At 42.9% G+C, this 20,362-nt stretch overlaps 2 protein-coding genes across 19 annotated transcripts in view; one reads left to right on the forward strand and one right to left on the reverse strand.

Annotated features, from left to right (window-relative positions):
* The first annotated feature begins 3,323 nt into the window (after positions 1-3,323).
* LYRM2 (LYR motif containing 2) lies at positions 3,324-7,762 on the forward strand. 3 transcript variants are annotated; one of them, XM_077998556.1, is made up of 3 exons: positions 3,324-3,669; positions 4,184-4,324; positions 4,692-7,762. In XM_077998556.1, the coding sequence occupies exons 1-3, from the start codon at positions 3,532-3,534 to the stop codon at positions 4,770-4,772; spliced, it is 360 nt and encodes a 119-aa protein (XP_077854682.1). In that variant the 5' UTR covers positions 3,324-3,531; the 3' UTR covers positions 4,773-7,762. The 3 variants fall into 3 exon arrangements, with proteins under 3 accessions (XP_077854682.1, XP_077854681.1, NP_001252716.1); XM_077998555.1 differs by having other exon boundaries at positions 7,013-7,762; NM_001265787.1 differs by having other exon boundaries at positions 3,344-3,399; positions 4,692-4,996.
* A 3,601-nt stretch (positions 7,763-11,363) lies between these two features.
* The window catches only part of ANKRD6 (ankyrin repeat domain 6), a 203,720-nt gene continuing 194,721 nt past the window's right edge, over positions 11,364-20,362 (reverse strand). For 15 of the 16 annotated variants that reach the window (XM_077998550.1, XM_077998546.1, XM_077998552.1 and 12 more), the window contains 6 exons: positions 19,698-19,832; positions 19,185-19,370; positions 18,570-18,722; positions 15,243-15,356; positions 13,695-13,821; positions 11,434-12,500 (listed from right to left, as the gene is read on the reverse strand). In XM_077998550.1, coding sequence (XP_077854676.1) covers positions 11,929-12,500; positions 13,695-13,821; positions 15,243-15,356; positions 18,570-18,722; positions 19,185-19,370; positions 19,698-19,832 — 1,287 coding nt within the window. In that variant the 3' untranslated portion in view covers positions 11,434-11,928. Of the gene's footprint in view, positions 12,501-13,694; positions 13,822-15,242; positions 15,357-18,569; positions 18,723-19,184; positions 19,371-19,697; positions 19,833-20,362 lie in introns of all 16 variants that reach the window. The other variant, NM_001261717.2, reaches the window with a different exon arrangement.

Consider the following 20,362-nt stretch of genomic DNA (forward strand, 5'->3'; position numbering starts at 1 on the left):
GGGGCTGGGTGCGGTGGCTCACGCCTATAATCCTACTACTTTGGGAGGCCGAGGTGGGTGGATCATTTGAGGTTAGGAGTTTGAGACCAGCCTGGCCAATATGGTGGAAACCCCATCTCTACTAGAAATACAAAAAATTAGCTGGGCATGGTGACGCGCACCTATGATCCCAAGCTACTAGGGAGGCTGAGGCAGGAGAACTGCTTGAACCAGGAGGCGGAGGTTGCAGTGAACTGAGATTGTGCCACTGCACTCCAGCCTGGGCAACAGAGCAAGACAACAACAACAATAAAATCTCACTTTGGACAACTTGACCACTCCCGTGGCCTCCAGACTGAAGCAAAAGGACTGTAAAATTCTCCATTCAAGGGTCCAGGAAGTGTACTCTTTGGTATTCTCAATTATATTCAGACATCTGCTGGGGCTGTACTTAGGCAAGACTCTTCAAATGCATTACATTCAAAATGTGACTCTGTTCTCTAATTCACCTATCCCAAACCCATTCCTTCAACATTCCCCATCTGGGATGACCACTCCAACAGCTGCCCTGTTTACAAACTTGGGACTTAACCTATACATCTGCTTTGCTTCCTTCTCCATCTCTATCTATACCCCAATCAAATTAATCATCTTGTCCAGTCAGGCTTCTGGACATCCTATCCTATCCCATCCCTCCCCCTCCCACCACTCCACTGTGACTGGGGCTCTTTTCATCTCTAGCAGGGACTACTTCAATGGTATCCTGACCAGTAACTTCTCTTTGCTTGCTTCACTTCATTGCTATTCACAACATCCAAGATCTTTCTAAAAGTTATCTAGCTGAAAATCCCTTCAAAGCTCTCCCTTGTGAAGAGGGTAATATTCAAGCTGCTTCATGTGACCTATGAGGCTCTTGCTTGATTCTCCTGTCCCTTCTCTCCCAGCATCCCTGCCAGTGTTTCCATGTATTGTCTGGAATCCTCTTAGTGATTCTGCGTTTCTGCCAAATACCTATCTCAGACAAGCCCTCCAGGAAGAATAATTTCCCACAGTATGAACCGCAACATTATTTGTTAGCACTATATTGAACTTAGAGGCTTTTCTGTCCAAAGCACGAGTCTTTGAGCAAGGAGCGTATATGACTTATTACCAGTGTCTAGCATGAGTGAGTTTTTTTTTTTTTTTTTTGAAACAGAGCTTTGCTCTTGTTGCCCAGGCTGGAGTGCAATGGTGTAATCTCAGCTCATTGCAACCCCCATCTCCCGGGTTCAAGCGATTCTCCTGCCTCAGCCTCCCAAGTAGCTGGGACCACAGGCGTGAGCCACCAGTCCCGGCTAATTTTTTGTATTTTAGTAGAGACAAGGTTTCACCATGTTGGTCAAGCTGGTCTCGAACTCTTGACCTCAGGTGATCCACCCACCTTGGTATCCCAAAGTGTTGGGATTATAGGCGTGAGTCACCACGCCCGGTCTGAGTGTTTCTTGATGGGAAGAAGAAATAATGTAAGTGTCTTCTCACATATTAATGAATAGATTCAACACTATTTCAAAATTCCAATCAAGATCACAAGATGATTTGGAGGGAAATGATACAAAAGGTTATGGAGAACAGTACTAATGAATTTTTTACAAGAAACTAAAGTCCTGCCAAATAATAACATACATATAAAACAAAAATTAAAAACCCTAAGATGAAACAATTCTGGACAGATTACTCAGACACTAAAAAATTTATCAGAGTCAAAAAGGCATCCATTACATAAAGCCCCGAAAAAGGAATAAGTTATGTAATAAATGGTATTGCTACAGCTTAACATCTAGAAAAGAACGTAGATCCACATGATGCTATAAACCAAAGTAAATTCTAGATGGAGTCAATATTTTTAAAAAATGAAAGATTTAAAAAAATGAATTACAAAGGTCTGAATGGGAAATGAAAAGCCTCAAAAGGCACAAAAATACATGATTGCATAAAGTTTATGTATGTATGTATAAATGACAAAAACAAAATATAGAGCCCATATAAAAGAAAAGTTCTCCTCATAAACGGACCCAAGTCATGAACAATTCACAAAATCAGTATAATTTTAAAAGGCAAGGGGTATTTAACTTCACTCCTTTTAAAAAGTTAGTTAACTATTACAGCTAATGTATTAGACAAAATTTGATATATATATTATTGATAAGATGGTCATGCAGTTAGCATCATTCATACAATGCCTGGTAAAGTTCAAAAGAACCAATGATTAGAGTTCTTACATGTGCCAGGACCTGTTCTCAGTACATTAGAGATACACAACTGAGGTAGATGCTGTATTTCATTTTACAGGGGAGGTAACAGGCCAGGAGAGGGGAAATAGCCAGAACATAGCTAGGAATAGGGAGCCCCAGGATGCCAACAGGCGAGGCAGGCAAGTCCCCAGTAAACTAAAAATTGAATGAAATTTTTGGTTTTATTTTAATTCGATACAACACTACTTGGAAAATTAATATAGCAAAGATTCGCTAACTCCACTTCTGGTGATTTAACCTGAAGGTGTGTGGTGTGTATTGTGGGAAAGATAAAACAGCTATGAGGAAATAAAAGCAAAAGCCTGAGGCTTAGGGATGTTAGGCTCCTCGTTATTCGTGATGAAAGTGCTTAAGACTGCAGTGGAGCAGCCATTCAGAAGCTTTGTTTCAAAGGATCATGAAGACCACCGCTCCCGGAAAACGCTTGCGCGCTACAAAAGAACAGGACGAAAACGAGAGGGAAAAAACCAACAAAAATTGTAAAAGAAATCAACACTTTCAATTTTAGTATTTTCAACTATACACATTTTTAAAGGCTCGAAAGAACATTCAAATACGTTTTCACCTCTTTCCCCCAAAAAAACCTTAACTTTTTTTTTTTTTTTTTTTTTTCCCCGAGACAGGGTCTCGCTCTCGCCCAGGCTGGAGTGCAGTGGTGCGATCTCGGCTCACTGCAACCTCCACTTCCCGGGTTCAAGCGATTCTCCCGCCTCAGCATCCCGGGGAGCTGGGATTACAGGCACCTTACAGGCCTCTCAAAGGTCTTGGGACTGCAGGCAAGAGCCACTGCGCGGCCTCCTTCACTTTCATTTGAACACTCTTTACCAAGAACTGTGCTAAGTGTCCTACCTTTCTTTCGTTATCGCAACGACCCTATGGTGCACTGCTATCCTATTTTACCGACGAGAAAACCGGCCAGCGCAGCCCATAACCGGCTCCTAACCCTAGGGCTCAGTCCCGAAGTCTCGCGCTCAGTCAGAGCGCAACCCCGGGCCGTCTCCTAGGAAACCGGGCTCGCCACACCCCTTGGTTGGACTCCACTTCCGCTTCTGCGCGCTGAGGCTCCGGCGGATCTCTGGCTGACATGGCTGCCTCCCGCTTACCCCCAGCGACGCTAACGTTAAAGCAGGTACCGGCGGTTCTCTGCCTTCCAGAGCAGCTTACCTGGGTCTGAGCTTCTGGATTCTCCATCTCTCCCTCCACCCAACGGGGCGGGTTCCGGGGTCCTGACGCGCCGTGCGCGCCCTCTGAGATTGGCCCGATGCCTGCGGGGCGGTGCTTCGCTTCGCGGGGCCTGACGGGAGGCACGGGCGGCTTGCTTGGTTTGGTGCGGTCGCGTGAGACGCGTCAGGTGCTTGATTTCCCGGAGTCCCGGTGCATCAGCTGCTCAGTGCCCACGGTAAAGACTACTCTCTATTGCACTGAGCTGTAGCAAACGGCAAATGAGATTACCAAAGATTTGAACAACTGTTAATTTAGAAAAAGTGCTGTCGTTGTAATAACAACTTCTAGGAGACTGGCAGCCCTTTTCATCCCGGTAGTCAGCTGATTTTTTAATGGTTCTTAGATTTGACAGAGCAGTAAGCAGAAAGATCAGATGAACCTCGTGATGCTTTCTTTAAAACATCTTTTTGAGACAGGGCCTCACTCTCGTGCAGGCTGAGTGCAGTGGCACAATGAGGGCTTACCTCAGCTTAGACCTCCTGGGCTCAAGTGGTCCTCCCATCTTGGCCTCGAAACTGCTGGGATTACAGGCCTGAGCCACTGCACCTGGCGGAAAAAGAAAAAAGTTTTTCTTTGCCTTTTTCAAAATTGACCAACGAGGACTCTGGTTGCAGCTCGGTTTGCTGAAGTAGAACTTTTCAGGCTGGCGATTGTGCAGAAGTAATTGCTATTGCTCCTCCCTTTTACAGTTCATAAGAAGGCAACAAGTTCTTCTCCTCTACAGAAGGATTTTGCAAACAATTCGGCAAGTTCCAAATGATTCTGATCGCAAATACCTGAAGGATTGGGCAAGGGAAGAATTCAAAAGAAACAAAAGTGCCACCGAAGAGGTGAGAACAAAATCATGGCGAGGACAGATCCTAACCCTTTTTATTGATCAGTGAATTTTTTTTTTTTAAGTTTAGCAGACATCTTGGAATATAGTGCCACTGAGTTGGTATATCTTGATCATTGCTTGTAATGTTACCGATTTTAAATGATGTTTTAAAATTTAATATTGCTGTATCGACACTCTTCAGCATTATCACGACTTTTATGTTGTACGTTTTATGTGTATGTATGTGGAAATCTTTCGTCTTTTCTAAAAGACAGCAGTTCAAATACGTACTATTGGTTGTTGATTTTAACAAAAAAACGGTATAGCTATACCTTGTTTAACCAGGTAAAACAATAACCAGATTTCACTTTATTCTACAGGATACAATCCGGATGATGATTACTCAAGGCAATATGCAGCTCAAGGAGTTAGAAAAATCACTTGCTTTAGCAAAATCTTAACTATAGCATTATTCTGAAGGATTTTCAAAGTCTCCATGTGTTTCGTTGCATTTAGGATTAACAATGGACAACACAAAGCCCAGTCTTTCTATTTGTATGTACAGTATTTGGTGATAGACAGCAAAGGAAAACACATCAAAACAGTTGCCTTAACACTGAAAAACATACCCTGCATTTTGAAAATGTTTATGGATGTCTCAGCAGTTTTTAAAAGAAGAAAAAACCACTAACAAATGGCCAGTAGATGCTGGACACAATCATTAGGGAAGTATAAATCAAAACTACTAGGAGGCTGAGTACAGTGGCTCACGCTTATAATCCCAGTACTTTAGGAGGCCGAGGTTGGTGGATCACTTGAGGTCAGGAGTTCAAGACCAGCCTGGCCAACATGGTGAAACCTCATCTCTACTAAAAATACAACAATTAGCTTGGCGTGGTGGTGCATGCCTGTAGTCCCAGCTACTTGGGAGGCTGAGGCAGGAGAATCACTTGAACCCAGGAAGTGCAGGTTGCAGTGAGCTGAGATCGTGCCACTGCACTTCAGCCTGGGTGACAGAGTGAGACTCTCCAAAAAAAAAAAAAAAACCTGAAATTCACATTCACTAGAATGGCTGTAATTAAAAAGAGAAATAATAGTAAGTGTTGGTGAAGATGTACAGAAATTAGAGAACCCTCATACATTGCTGGTGGGAATGAATGTAAAATGGTGTAGCCACTTCAGAAAACAGACTGTCAGTTCCTCAAAACATGAAACAGCTGCTGTATGATTTAGCCATTCTACTCCTATGCCCATAGCTATTATTTGGCACTAAAAAGAAACAAATGACTTATATATGTTAAACTATGCTAAACATGGATAAACCTTGAAAACGTTAAGTGAAAGAAGCCAGTCACAAAAGATCACATGATGATTCCATTCATATGAAATGTCCAGAATAGGCAGGAAGATTAGTGGTTGCCTAGGCTTGCTGTAGATGAAATGGAGTAACTGCTAATGGGTGTAGGGTTCCTTTTCAGGGTGATGAAAATATACTACAGTTAGCTTGTGGTGTAGGCTGCACAACTCTGAATACACTCAAATCCACTGAATTGTACATTTTAAATGTAAGGTATGAGTTGTATCTCAATAAAGCTGTTATTAAAAAAAAAAAATACTCTGAGGCGTAGGACTGAAAGTATACTGACACCAGGAGATACCCTGGAACTTTCCCGAAAAATCCTGCATTATCCCTGAGGGTTGTTCAGATACGTTCTTCACATGTGTCATAGTTTGGTAGAGGACTCATCAAAAAGATCACCACTGGGCATCTAGATCTTTGCTGGAAAGAGAAGAGAAAGAGAAGCTTAATGAGCACATTGAAGCACTTACCAGAAAGAAGAGGGGAGACTTCTGGATGAAACCTCTGTGAGTACCTTCACATTCACGTGGAAGTAGAAAAAATAAGATTCTGGGTGCAGTTCTCCTCCAATGACAGGAAAAAAAGAATTTGAAGAATACGTCAGAGACAAATACATTACAACCAAAGTTGACTTCAGGGCACTTTTGAAGGAGACCAAATTTATAACAATTTAGTGAAAGATGTGAAAGTGAAAGCTTGTGGAAGATGCTGGAATCATCCATCCTGAAAATTGAAGTCTTCTATTCATGAACAGTACAGCTAAGAAGCTAATCTAAGAATGACCAGCACCTGAAAGATGTAGACAGCATTTTGCAGAATGATAAATGGTATCCAGTACTGGACTGTGCCTGAGGAGAGGCATCAACTGAACGTGGATGTTGGTGACATGGACTGTCAGGGTCCACCTCTACCTCCCAGAGCCCCAGAGCCTCAGAGCCCACGAGACAAAATAATTCTGCATACTGTTGCATGGGGGTAATCAACTAATTCAAAGTGCTTACCTGTGCCAATTTTCAGGTTTTTATGTAGATAAGTATTAACCTGTTGCAAAATGATCTGACAGGAGAAGCATTTGTGACATTTCTGAACAGAGAACACTTTGGAAATATTTTTGTGTGACATGATTGATAAATACAGGCTATATCTAGTAAATCTAAAATCTTGAAACTCAGAATCATCCTTTTATGGGTATAGAAGTCAGATTTAATGATGCTTTTCCTAACAGTGGTGTGCATGGAAAGGTTTTCATTGAAGAGCCTATGTGGTTTGCATTTGCAAGATGCAACTAGCACAGACTCGAAGAAAACCTAAGTTTTTTTGTTTGTTTGTTTTCTAAAGCAGGTAAGGCCGGGCACGGTGGCTTCCGCGAGTAATCCACACTTTGGGAGGCTGAGGCAGGAGGATCTCTTGAGCCCAGGTATTTGAGAACAGCCTGGGCAACATAGTGGGACCCTGCCTCTACAAAACATTAAAAAATGAGCTGGCAAGGTGGCAGGTGCCTGTCATCCCAGCTACTCAGGAGGCGGAGGTGGGAGGATCGCGTCTAGCATGGGAGGTTGAGGCTGCAGTGAGCCATGAATAAGTCACTGCACTTCAGCCTGGGAACAGAGCAAGACCCTCCCTACCCTCCCCACCCCCAGAAAAAAGTAAAACACTGAAAATTGAATAATCTGTCAGAGGCGAAAAGTACTGCAATGGACACGCTTTTACATCATCTCTAAAGAACAATTTAATTTCCTCACTTATATGCTTTGCTTATACCCTCTGAATTATAGGCCAATCTTGTTGGTTAACCTAAGGTATTTATTTAGCAGTTTTTTCTAAGGTACGGAGCCACAATCATTATGAAGTTGGTCTGAATCAAACTGCCAGTGATTTTTATGGAGGAATGAAAAAAAAAATGCTGGTGAAACACACTTTATGATGAAGCAATGTTTGTCAGTACTCTGGATTAGACAAATTACTCTCTGGATGTTTCCTGAAAACTGTACTTTGTTTAAATGTTAAACTTTTGTTCCTAAAGTTTAAGATGTTTGAATGTCAGTTTATGTATCTGAACCACAATAAATTGATCCTTTTATAGTAAAAAAATTTAAGTACAGAGCTTTGTAACATAAGAAGTGGCTAAAGCTATTTATTATATAAATAATAATTGCCCCTATGTCATTCCCCCCTTTTAAAATGTGCCATCAGGGCCTGGCGTGGTGGCTTACGCCTGTAATCCCAGCAATTTGGGAGGCTGAGGTGGGTGGATCACTTGAGGTCAGGCGTTCAAGACTAGCTAGGCCACTAGCTAGCCTAGCCTGGTGGTACACGCCTGTCATTCCAGCTACTCAGGAGGGCTGCCTCATCTTGAACCCGGGAGGCAGAGGTTGCAGTGAGCTGAGATCACACCACTGCACTCCAGCCTGGGTGACAGAGTGAGACTATGTCTCAAAAAAAAGTAAAAATGTGCCATCAAGTTAGAAATTTTAAATTCATGGTACACTGTCATAAATGTGCCTGCAAGAAACACACAGATGACTTTTTTGAGACGGTCTCTGTTGCACAAGCTGGAGAGTGGCACAAACATGGCTCACTGCCACCTTGAGCTCCCGGGCTCAAGAGATCCACCTGCTTCAGACTTTCATGTAGCTGGGACCACAGGCATGTGCCACCATGACCAGCTAATTTTTTTACTTTTCGTAGAGAGGAGGGGGAATCTCACTTTGTTGCCAGGCTAGTGTCAAACTCCTGGGCTCAAGCAATCCACCTGCCTGGGTGCCCAAAGTGCTAGGATTACAGGTGTGAGTTTTTGATTTTAAAGAGACAGCCTTACCTCATTCTGTCACCCAGAATGGAATGACTTGCTAAATTTGCAGACAGCAGAATGTATTCCTTGATGTTTATAAAATGTAGTCATATCAAAGGGAAAGACTATTTCTCCTTAAATAAAATTACAAATAAAAAATGTACATTGTACTCTTACTCATAAAAGGTATTGTAGGATACAAAACGTTTTTCAAACTGGTTTTGTCTTTGATTGACTTTTATAATCCACACTTCAAAGAAGAACTGCATTTAACTTTTAAGAATAACTTAGTCAAAAAGTATAACGCCTTGCCTTGCATAACCTTTATTGCAAATGATGTTTTGTCTTTCCCCTTTGTCCAGTATTTTCCAAATGGTCAACAGTTTAAACATTTAAGCTTGCACTGAGAAACCTTGCCACATTTCAGCAGTTTTGTTTTGCTTTTGGTGGAGAGCAACTGATCGTGACTTTACAGCCAATGTATTTACTCTAATTTACACTTTTACAGATACAAGGTAACATGTAGCTGGGTGAAGGCACTCAGGAGCCATAAAATGTGGTCAACCACAATAAATTAAAATGTAAGCTAAACAAAGTATTCACACTTTCATTTTTTTAATAAGGAATTTAAGATCCATAGTATGTTAAAGTTTAATGTTTGGAAGAGACACAAATTCAAGGTGATAAAAATATTAATTAGAAGACATAATATGCCTCAAGTATATCAACACTTGACTCCACAAACAAGGCATAACCATGAAAATAACACTTGCTTTATTTTGGGCTCCCGAAATCAAAAGTAAGATTAGAACTAATACATTTAATCTTTCACAGATATTTAGTATACTCGATAATGCACTAACAGTTTCTTTTAAAAAACACTAATATTGTACAATGTTTCTGTTTTACATTAGTTTTTCCCATAGCTGTTGAAAATTTCAGCCTTGATTTGAAACATGACCTGCATGACAGGCTATAAATTGTCAATAGTTCTGTTTCTTTGGAAAAGTACAGTTGTGGCATTTACTCATTTTAGCAGATAGCTAAAAGGGAAAAATAAGGAAAAATATACACTGGACCTGCAGCTAAGTTTTTGACAATGCCAAGGATCAAAAACAGACGAAACAACATTTGTTGAAGATGAAAAGGTATTGCATTGGTCTTAATAGATGTTGCCATCTCTGGGTAAGGATGCTGACTGAGCATGTTCTGTGTCTTCACCTCTATGTGTTTTCTCTTCTACAACAGACCTCCAAGAGACAAGGTCCATGTGGTCAGCCACACTAGGTCCATTTGACCTTTCTCATTCTTCTGTAGTCTCTTCCCTGCGACTTTTGACAAAAATACTCAGTTCACAATATTAGCTGCCTGCTTCTGATAGGCAGGAGGTATATAATCAAAATACTCCCACCAAAGCACTCTATGGTCTAGACTTTATACTTAAAATTTAGTTTTCAGCATTCCTCAACAAGGATACCTTGAGGTAACAGGAGATATTTTGGTAAGTGAAAATAATTGTGGCTTGGAACACAGCTTACTGAACTCGGGATTTCATTTCTTTTGAGTATTAGGCAGTTCTCAATAAATTGATATGTATACTGAGGAATGATTCTAAAGAGGTTAGTGATATACTGTTTGAGAATACATTTAGAAAACTGAAGGTACTCTCCAGCTGTACAATTCTGTATTAGGAACAATAGGGAAATGAGAGAGTGCCTCTATATTGCAATCTAGAGTCTCTGGGGGAAGACTGTCTACCTGCGTAGTAGTTGAGAACAAGACAAGCTCTCAAACACAAGAAAATCAACTTGAAATAACATCAAGTTCAGCCTGGGCAATATATTGAGACCCCATATCTACAAAAAATTAACCGGGACTGGTGGCACACGCCTGTAGTCCCAGCTACTTGCGAGGTTGAGGCAGGAGGATCGCTTGAGCCTGAGAGGCCAAGGCTGCAGTGAGGTGTGATCATGCCACTGCACTCCAGTCTGGGTGACAGAGCAAGACCCTATCTCAACAAAATCAAACAAAAACATCAAATTCATTCCATATTCAGGTCTGTAACAGTGACATATATGTACTGAATTACATGTTTTTTCTTTTAGGAATGTCTATATCTATGGATTGTCATTATTTTAAAAAAAAACAAAACCCAAAACTGTGAGCTGGACAAAGGGAATAAAAGCATACTTTGTTTTTCTTGGTGTCCCCATGTTAATACGTCATTTCTTCTCTTTGGCTCAATGAGCAGCATTGTATTCACAATTACATTCAATAGTCACTAGGTTCCTGTGTCTACAGAAATTGAAGTTTCTATGCATACATGGGATATTGAGGAGATGAATATAAATCCCATATTCCAAAGGACAAGAAGCTTGTCCAAAGTTTCAACATATCCAAGCTACTTGTACAACTTTGTTTCTGCATTTATATTTCATTATGGAGCAAAGTAAAGTCTTCAGGCCTCCATGAAGCTGGGGAACAGTGGGGCCTAAGTTGAGTTATTGAATATTTTGCCTTGACATAGTCACTGCAAAGCAGTAGAAAGCTTTTGAGGTTCTTTAATGACAATTCAAAATGAAATACTTTCAAAAAATAGCCTTATACTTTATAAAATGTAGAGCAATAATCTCAAATTCAGAAAGGTATTCTGATATAATTGGGTTTGATTAAGAATAGGTTATAAATCTTCAGGTAATTGTTACATGAATGTTTTTTCCATTAATCTGCTTTAAAATCACTGTAACTGATTTTTTGACTGAAAATACAGAAAATATCAAACAATTTGAATCTTTCTCATTTGATCTCATTGTTTCCAGAGCTGTTAGCCAATTATTCATTATTTAAATAAACTGACTTTTCAATAAATTTTATCATAAGATATACTGGATCTTGTGACATGAAAATATTTCTCCTCAAAAATCTAGTAACTTTTCATGGATTAAAATGTCAACAGTTGGAGAATTACACATTTGAGAAAGAGGGTTTATTTGGCACATCTCAGAGTGACAGCTCTCTTACAGAAAGACACTTGTCTAGGCACAGCAGGTGTGTTCAAATTTATATGAATGACTACTTGAGTTCAGATGGGATTAAGTTTTTCTTGCTTTTGACTTATATTATTTCACACATCTTGAATTTTAGAGTCTAGGCTTACACATCATCCAGTTTCTTGGCATGGCTTGCTTAATCTGAGCTTTCAAACTTCAGATTAACCTGGACTAAGGCTAAGAGTTTATAATGAAACCCAAAACTAAGCAAGCTTCCCCTGGTTTCAGTTTAATTGCTGAGGTCTTCATAACTTCCGGGCATAGGAAACATGTATCTGGCACATTGTAGAATTAGATTTCTCTTTAAAAAGGCCAATCTGCAATATATACAACAGATGACTCCTTGGGCATAGCTATTATGCAGTTGCAAAACTGGAAATCTTCAAGAATCCTTTCGTGTTTCCTCTTTATTGGTGCTAATTTTCCTTCTGCACCCTAGTCCTTAGTTTGGCAAGTTCCTCTTCTAAACTTTTAATGTGTTCCTTCAATGTAGCCTTGTCTTGCTGGGCTTTCTGATTGGCTTGGCTGCGTGCTTCTTCAATCTTCCTTTCATACCACTTTTCCATCTGGGTAGAAACAGCCTCAAAAAAATACTGGGTAAGCTCCAGAGCTTGGGAGGTGTCCCGAATGTGAGGGCCAGTCTGCTCGCCGCCTGCTGCTGGTGGCGGCTGCCCACAGGTGCTGCTGGCTGTGGGTTGCTGGGCACGATGCCTTGTTGGCCCACTCTTCCCCGACTTCTTAGTTTGAGTGCCTCTGTTGACGCAGGGCCCAGCCTGGTGATCAGATCTGGCTGCCTCATTCATGGGTAGCAAGGCTGTCTGGACCTTGACGTTCCTCAGTCGGGAGCCTGTACAGTCAGAAGACGACAGCTCCTGTTGCAGTCTCTGGGTAGCAGTGGAGTTGAGGGCCTTTTCTTTGGGCCTAACCACTGGAGGGGAGCTGTCAGAAGCTGCTGCTGGACCTGCAGTCACCACTGATTGATCCACACCTGGTTTCAGAAGGAAAACAAACATGAGGGCAAATCCACATTCACACAGTCATATGGCTGCGGGTCGGTATGTGAGAGTCTTAAGGATGCTGTAAATCACCAGTCTTCTCCATCACCACACACCATGTGTAACGTCTCCTCTGAGCCTTTTCTCACCTTTCTGTTCCTCCCTCCCACTTTGTCTCCTCTGATGATCACTTTGGCTTGTCAGAGCTTTCATGGATTCTGTGTTAGCCACACTGGTACCATTTAAGCCAAAAAAGTTGCTAGCTTTTCCTTCAGCCTGCCTCAATCTACCTGAGAAGGCTCTGGTCCTGTTTCCTGATGCCTAAGGACGATGCCGCTCACCAAGTGTCTCAAAGCAGATTTGGACATTTATCTATGAGAATATGTATTTTCATTCTCTAATGTCTGGGCCTATTCCCTACCAGTGTACTAATTGCTTGACCCAAGCTCCAATTAGGAAAGGAGGCCCCATTTTCCACACCCAGAGCTCCAGGACAAGCTCCAAGAGTAGTCCTAGCATAAAACATTTTCCTGGGATGTTTCCCCATGTTGTTGGCACAAAGATGAAAACACAGTTCCAGAGATGGCCTGTGGCAACACAAAACACTTACATCAAAATCCCCCACTGAGGCCTAGTTACCCAGGCTCTGCATGTCCTCAAAATTGTCATTATTGAGTATAATCACTGTGGCTAACGTAAAGATGGTTTGCTTGCAGCAATTCCTATCTAGCACCGGGGCAAGTTCGATGTAAGAACTACTGTTTAATGAGGATTTGCATAGTTGGACAAAAGTAAAAGGTAGATCAAAGAGAAGAAAGAGGTAAAAGGCACAAAAGGCAAGGGAGGAAGAGCCCTGCTGAGGAGACTGATGGCTCTTCATCACCTCTCATCTTTGGGGTCCACTCTGATACCATCAACACCGTACTCAAAGCAATGTTATCACCAATCAACAATTCTTTAATTCCTTTATTCAAATAAGTTTGAGCACATAAATGAGTGCTTCATTACTATATAGCAACTGAGTATACGGTTATGAGCAAATACAGTCCTTGCCCCTACAGGGTGCGCTCGACCATCCAGTGTTTCCCGCAGCCACATCCTACGGACTCTGCCTTTCAGTGCAGGAGAGAACAGGAGCTGCTGGTCGTGTTCCTTTTGGACAAAAGGGCTCTCTGTATGTGGGTTACCTGTAGAGGACTCGCAAGTAGATGGTGTGGATTTAGCTCTGCAGGCCCTAGAATCTCCAGAAAGCTTCTGCTCCAGATTCTGAATCTTTAACATGCACCAAGTTTTTAATTCATCCACCAAGGAGATCTAAAAAACAAACAAACAAACAAAAAACAAAAAACCCACAAATAAGTAACAGAAGAATCAAGTGAATTTGATACATGGTTTATGAATTAAAGCATCAAGGATGGACTTTTCAGTTATAACAGTTGAGGATACCATCTAACCCAAAAGTTATGGCTTGCCCACTGCTATGGTTTGGATATTTGAGCCCTCCAAATCTCACGTTGAAATTTGATCCCCAGTGCTGGAGGTGGGGCCTCATGGGAAGGGTTGGGTCAAGAAGGTGAATGCCTCATGATTGGCTTGGTACCATCCTCACAGTTAGTGAGTTCTTGCTCTGTTAGTTTATTTTCAATGTTTTTATTTTTTATATTTTTGAGACGGAGTCTTGCTCTGTCGCTCAGGCTGGAGTGCAGTGGCAGAATCTTGGCTCACTGCAAGCTCCGCCTCCCGGGTTCACGCCATTCTCTTGCCTCAGCCTCCCAAGTAGCTGGGACTACAGGCGCCTGCCACCACGCCCAGCTAGTTTTTTTGTATCTTTAGTAGAGGTGGGGTTTCACTGTGTTCGCCAGAGTGGTCTCAATCTCCTGACCTCGTGATCCGCCCACCTTGGCTTCCCAAAGTGCTGGGATTACAGGCATGAGCCACTGCACCTGGCCACTCTATTACTTTTTGAAAGAGCTAGTTGCTTAAAAGAGCCTGGCACCTCCCTCGTGTCTCTCTTGCCTCTTGTCTTGCTAGGTGATCTGTGCACACCAGCTCCCCTTTACCTTCTACCATGAGTGGAAGCTTCCTGAGGCCCTCACCAGATGCAGATGCTGGCACCATGCTTCTTGTACAGCCTGCAGAACCATGAGCCAAAGAACTCTCTTCTTTGTATATTACCCAGCCTCTGGTACTCCTTTATAGCAACACAGACAGACTAAGCCACCCTCCTATAGGCCACAGCAGGCACCCAAGCAGAGCTGTCTACAATCTTCATTAAGTGCCTTAGAGCCACCTTAAACTCAACCACCCAAAACCACCCAAATCTTCCAAACCAAGTACTTCTGGTTGCTTACAAAGCCTGAGTTCTCACACACCCACTGTACCCATTCCATGTCTATTATCTTGGTGAGACAGTAAACTCCCTGAGGGTAGAAACTGTCTTGTTCTAAAACTGTAATGGCCTAACAAATGCACAATACATGGAATGAGTTTGGGACAGAAATGGCATCTTCCCCAGCATGTTCGGTCTTCATCTGTGGCCAGCATATTCAGTCATGGACATAAACAGAACTATGGGTTCTTTTCTATTAACCTCATTTCAGTATTATAAAAATGATACACTACATAATGCAAAAGCTCTTAGGGAATCTCAGCCTCCGAATTTTCAGTGGCAGGCCTGTCTGAGCTCAGTGGGCCTGTGTGGTAAATCATAATGACGGGCAGATGCTGGTTCCTACCTGCCGTTTCTCCCCTTCATGCTTCTCCGCGTCTGAGTGCTGTTGCAGGCGGTTCAGGCACTCTGTCCTCTCTGCAGAGAGTCGCTCAACCATCAGCTTGTCCAAAACACGCATCTAGGAGTCAAGGGGAGCAGAGTGCAAGACTGAGATGATCTCAGGGTGAGCCCTGGTTTCTCAGCTCCTGCAGAGGGGCTCAGGGAACCAAGTAGGAGCCCCTGCATGCAAACTTCAACCCCTTATCCGATTCCATTTGCATATAGGACTCATGGAACTTTTTCAGAATTCTTGAGCATGCTTCTATGAGGCCAATGTTTCTTTTTTTTAAAAAAATCTCATTTGTTAAAGTTTAAGAGGTATAAGGACTATGAATATACAGGCCAGGCATGGTGGGCCATACTCCCACCACCTGAGGGCAGGAGTTTGAGACCAGCCTGGCCAACATGGCGAAATCCCGTCTCTACTAAAAATATAAAAATTAGCTGGGTGTGGTGGCACATGCCTGTAGTCCCAGCTACTTGGGAGGATGAGGCAGGAGAACCATTTGAACCTGGAAGGCAGAGTTTGCAGTAAGTCAGAAAAAAAAAAAAAAAAAAAGAAACTCTGAATATCTAGTAAATACACAACCTGAGCCCATGCAGGCCTTGTAGGCCTTAAAACATTATTTCCCAGACTACTGTAAGGAAAAACTACAACTCAAAGTATGGAGATTTTCTCTTCCCCAACCCCCACTTTAAAAAATGTTAGTGGTTGCCTACAAGGCAGTAAAAGGGGCTTTTATCCAGCTTTTCCAGTGAGCAAATATTTTTGGTGCTTCATTGGAAGTAGCTAAAGTATGTAAGAAGAGTGCAGAAGGAACTTAAAGGATTGCTTCAGAGAACAAGCAGTTGTCACTTTTTAATCACATTTCCTTCTGAAGTCCCCTTCATCTTGGCATTTCCTGTGGGATCCCCCACACCTAGGAGGGCCAAACTTTCACTGCTGTGACAAGGACCAAAGAATGAAAGGAACTATTTTTAGGAAGAGCCAATCCGCGAAGGCCCACTGGTGAGCTCCCCTCCTGTCAGGAACACGTGTGGCATTCCACACCCAGATGTTCAAAACATTGAAAGAAACATCAGTTCTGGAGACGTGGTGAGCACCTTCTGTTTTCCTCTTCAGTCCATGTTTTCCTGTGAACTGTGCTCCTCCTGCTTTCCAGGATTGGCCTATTCTCCCCACTCCCTTCACCGCTTCCTCCAGGTGGCTGTTCTCAAGAGCAGCCATAGGTAGGTATACATTGCTTTGTTCACAGGTCACACTGACTGGCTCAGGTATGAGCATCTGACCCAAGGGGGCCAGGGTCCTTTCTCAGCGATTTGGAAGGAGGACGAAGATTCTATACCCCAATCTGTCACTCCCTTGAACGGAAGCGAGGCCCTTGAGGTTTCCCAACCTTCATCTCTCATTCCTCCTTCAGCTTAGGCTAGGCCAAGCAGGGTTTTTATACACAGTCTGCACTAATCTATTATTGCCCTAACAAAATATTTTTTAAATGGCCTTTCTATAAAATGCAGATAGCAAATAAGCCTTAAAAATGTTTAATCTTGGCCGGGCGCGGTGGCTCAAGCCTGTAATCCCAGCACTTTGGGAGGCTGAGACGGGCGGATCACGAGGTCAGGAGATGGAGACCATCCTGGCTAACACGGTGAAATCCCGTCTCTACTAAAAAATACAAAAAACTAGCTGGGCGAGGTGGCAGGCGCCTGTAGTCCCAGCTACTCGGGAGGCTGAGGCCGGAGAATGGCGTGAACCTGGGAGGCGGAGCTTGCAGTGAGCTGAGATCCGGCCACTGCACTCCAGCCTAGGCAAGAGAGCCAGACTCTGCCTAAAAAAAAAAAAAAATGTTTAATCTTACCAGTAAACAGGGAAATAAAACTTAAACAGTAAGATGTCCTTAATCAATTTGGCAAAAACTTAAAAAAAAAAAATTAGGCAGGGCATGGTGGATCACACCTAAAATCCCAGCACTTCGGGAGGCCGAGGTAGGCGGGTCGCTGGAGCCCAGGAGTTTGACACCAGCCCAGCCAACATGGTAAAACCCCGTCTCTACCAAGAAAATAACAAAAATTAGGTGGCCATGGTGGTGTCCGCCTTAGTCCCAGCTACTCAGCAGGCTGAGGTGGTAGAATCACTTGAACCCACAAGGTGGAGGCTGTAGTGAGCTGAGATTGCCACACTGCACTCTAGCCTGGGTGATGGAGGCAGACCCCATCTCAAAAAAGAAAAAAAAAAAAAAAAAGCAGTAAAAAATACTATTTTAGGAAAACCGAGAAAATGTGAATATGGACTGGATAACATTTTCTCAGGTGTGAAAGCAATATTGTTGTGAAGTTGAAAGTGTTATTCTTATTCTAAACATTCTGAAATATTTAGAGATGTCCCATCAGGACAGTCTGCAACTAAATCTGAAATAGTTCAAGAATTTAAAAAAATATGTGTCAGAGAGATAAGGCAAATGTAGCAACATATTAACTGGCTGACTGCAGGGATTATATGCAAGCATTCATTCCATTATTCTGTGAACTTTTCTGTATGTTTGAAAACTTTTAAAATAAAAAGTTGGGAAAAGAAAAAAACATAATTATTCTAATTTTGTATGCAGTGGGAAAGGAGTGTAGCAAAAATTGACAAATAGAAAGACTGACCTAGAAAAAGACTTAAAGAAGATAAAACCCAGTTTTGTTTTTTTTTTTCCTAGACAGAGTCTCACTCTGTCGCCCAGGCTGGGGAGCAGTGGCACGATCTCCGCTCACTGCAACCTCCACCTCCCAGCTTCAAGCAATTCTTGTGCCTCAGCCTCCTGAGTAGCTGAGATTACAGGTGTGAGCCACCACACCAGGCCAATTTTTGTATTTTTAGAAGAGGCAGGGTTTCACCATGTTGGCCAGGCTGGTTTCGAACTCCTGACCTCAAGTGACCTGCCCACATTGGCTTCCCAAAGTGCTGGCATGACAGATGTGAGCCATCATTCCCAGCTTAAACCCAAATATTAATAGTGCTTTTCGGCACAGTGGGCTTATAGGTGACTTATTTTCCTAATTTTCATATTTCTAAAAATGCTCTGTAATGGGGCTATCTTATTTTTATAATAAGAAGCAATTTAAACATGTTCTTTAAAAAGTTGAACTAAATGTGCTTTAACAAAATCACATAAGCAGAAGCAGGCCTCTTCCCTGACAGCCCATCAGACATCCCAGGGTAGAAGGGTGTGCTGAAGTCAAAGTCGGCTCCTGAGTTCATGTTCCGCCAGAACACCTTGCAGTTAAGAAGCTGGGCCTTAGGACATACTTGGTGCTGGGTCTTATTCTCCATCTGCCCCAGCTTTGTATTCATTTTGTCCTGAACCGATCCCAGCTCTGCTTTTATCTCCTCCACAGTAGCCTCCAACTGATTCTCCAGCTTGTTGATTAGAGGTTCACATCGACAACCATTTATTGGTGCCTAAGAGAGAAACAAAAAAGTTCATTCCTTCAACAAGTATGTTTGGAGCACCCGCCGTGTGCCAGGCAGTATACCAGAGGATAGAAATGATGGAAGAGATAGGCTCACCCTTGTCATAACTTTGAAATATCTTATAGGCGAAGCTTTGGGGAAGAAGATTCAGAGGGTAAGATATGGTCCCTCTTCTTAGGTGCTTTTATATACCCTGGGGCCTCAAGATACCTAGTCACCTGAGGATGGTGCAGCAAGCTCTGCAGCTACACACACACCTCCGTCTGCCTTGGCCTTAGCAGCAGGAGTGGATCTGCACCGTGCAGGTGGGGAGGCCATCTGGCTTACCTTCAAAGCTTGTGCTTAACTAAGTCAATGCCTAAAGTGGCTATCAGCCCCCAGGAATGCCGTTAAACAAAAACCCTTGCTGAAGGCCTATGTTCCCTTCTCCTGACAGTGCTTAGCAGGTACCTGCATCACTTTCCCATCCTTGCCCCGGTACAATGTGTAGAGCTGGTATGCCCTGAACTCATGGGGTGGGGGCGGGGATGAACACCGATGCCTGTTCCTCTTTTTAGGGTGATTATGAGCATGCAGGTTCTTCTGGTGTCCAGGCTGTTGGTCGGCTGGTGGGGTGGGGTCAGAAAATGCTGATACCTGTGGGAGAGGAAGAGACAACACCCCTGAATGCTTTGACCCTTGCAAGACTGACACCAGTCAGTGGCGCCCATGTCACCCCATTTGGGCAAAGAGCCCCACTTTGTTTCACCTCATGGTGTTCTACTCCAAGCCACATATGTCAAAAGAAATGTATCAGCACATTCACCTTGTGTCTGATGTTAGCCAGATTTAATTTCTGTGCTCTGGCTCCAAACCAGCCAGCCAAGTGAGGGGACTTTTTAGCTGACAGGCACGACACTCTGCCAGGACCCGTGCCACCCAGGCTCCCAGCCACCCCCTGGGCTGCTTTCTGTGTCTCCTGACCTTGGGCCTTGACTTTCTCCTCCTGTCATCCTTTGCTCTGGGTTCTGGGGAGGCTGACAGGAACTCTTCTCTGGCTTCTTCTCTTCTGGCCACAGCCTGTTCACTGCTGGGGGTGTCTCCTGCTGAGACACTGCCCTACAGTAGGAAAAAGCCCAGAGACCTATTGTGTTTGCTGCCTTGGCCTTTTTCACTAATAGGGTCAAATTTTCTTTGCAAGATTCCATATAGCAAGGGACCCACGGGAACCTTTGCAGATGCCATAGATTTCAGACACAGGAAACACTGCTTGGTGGTCTTAACAAAGAATGCTTTTCCTGGTTGGTTGAACAATTTGGCTTTTATTGTATTTATTAGGTCCTAAGCTAAATATATTCCCGGGTCTAATTCGATGCTGTAGAACACCAGGAACCTACCTGACACAAAACACCTCAACATTCGAGATTTTTGATCGTTTACATTTCAACAAAACATAACTCACTCATTCTTTGACCTTGGATGCCGCCCCCCACCCACCACCTCCAACCCCACCAACAAAATTCATGGCAAAGAGTAAGAATCCTTTGAAATGAAAAAATATCATATTTCTGGTCCTTGTGAGAATGTTCACAACTGAATATGTACAATTCACACCTAGGAAGTTAATCAGAGTTGCAATGCCTTAACCC

The sequence above is a fragment of the Macaca mulatta genome, chromosome 4 (genome assembly GCF_049350105.2).
Source record: "Macaca mulatta isolate MMU2019108-1 chromosome 4, T2T-MMU8v2.0, whole genome shotgun sequence".
In the NCBI taxonomy this organism is placed as follows: Eukaryota; Metazoa; Chordata; class Mammalia; order Primates; family Cercopithecidae; genus Macaca; species Macaca mulatta.

Excerpts from the sequence above, each read along its gene's own strand:
- LYRM2 (XM_077998555.1), top strand. The coding sequence starts at position 3,532 with ATGCCTGCGGGGCGGTGCTTCGCTTCGCGGGGCCTGACGGGAGGCACG. Across the intron at positions 3,670-4,183 it reads TCAGCTGCTCAGTGCCCACG|TTCATAAGAAGGCAACAAGT; the intron begins GTAAAGACTACT and ends TCCCTTTTACAG. Across the intron at positions 4,325-7,012 it reads ACAAAAGTGCCACCGAAGAG|GTAAGGCCGGGCACGGTGGC; the intron begins GTGAGAACAAAA and ends TTTCTAAAGCAG.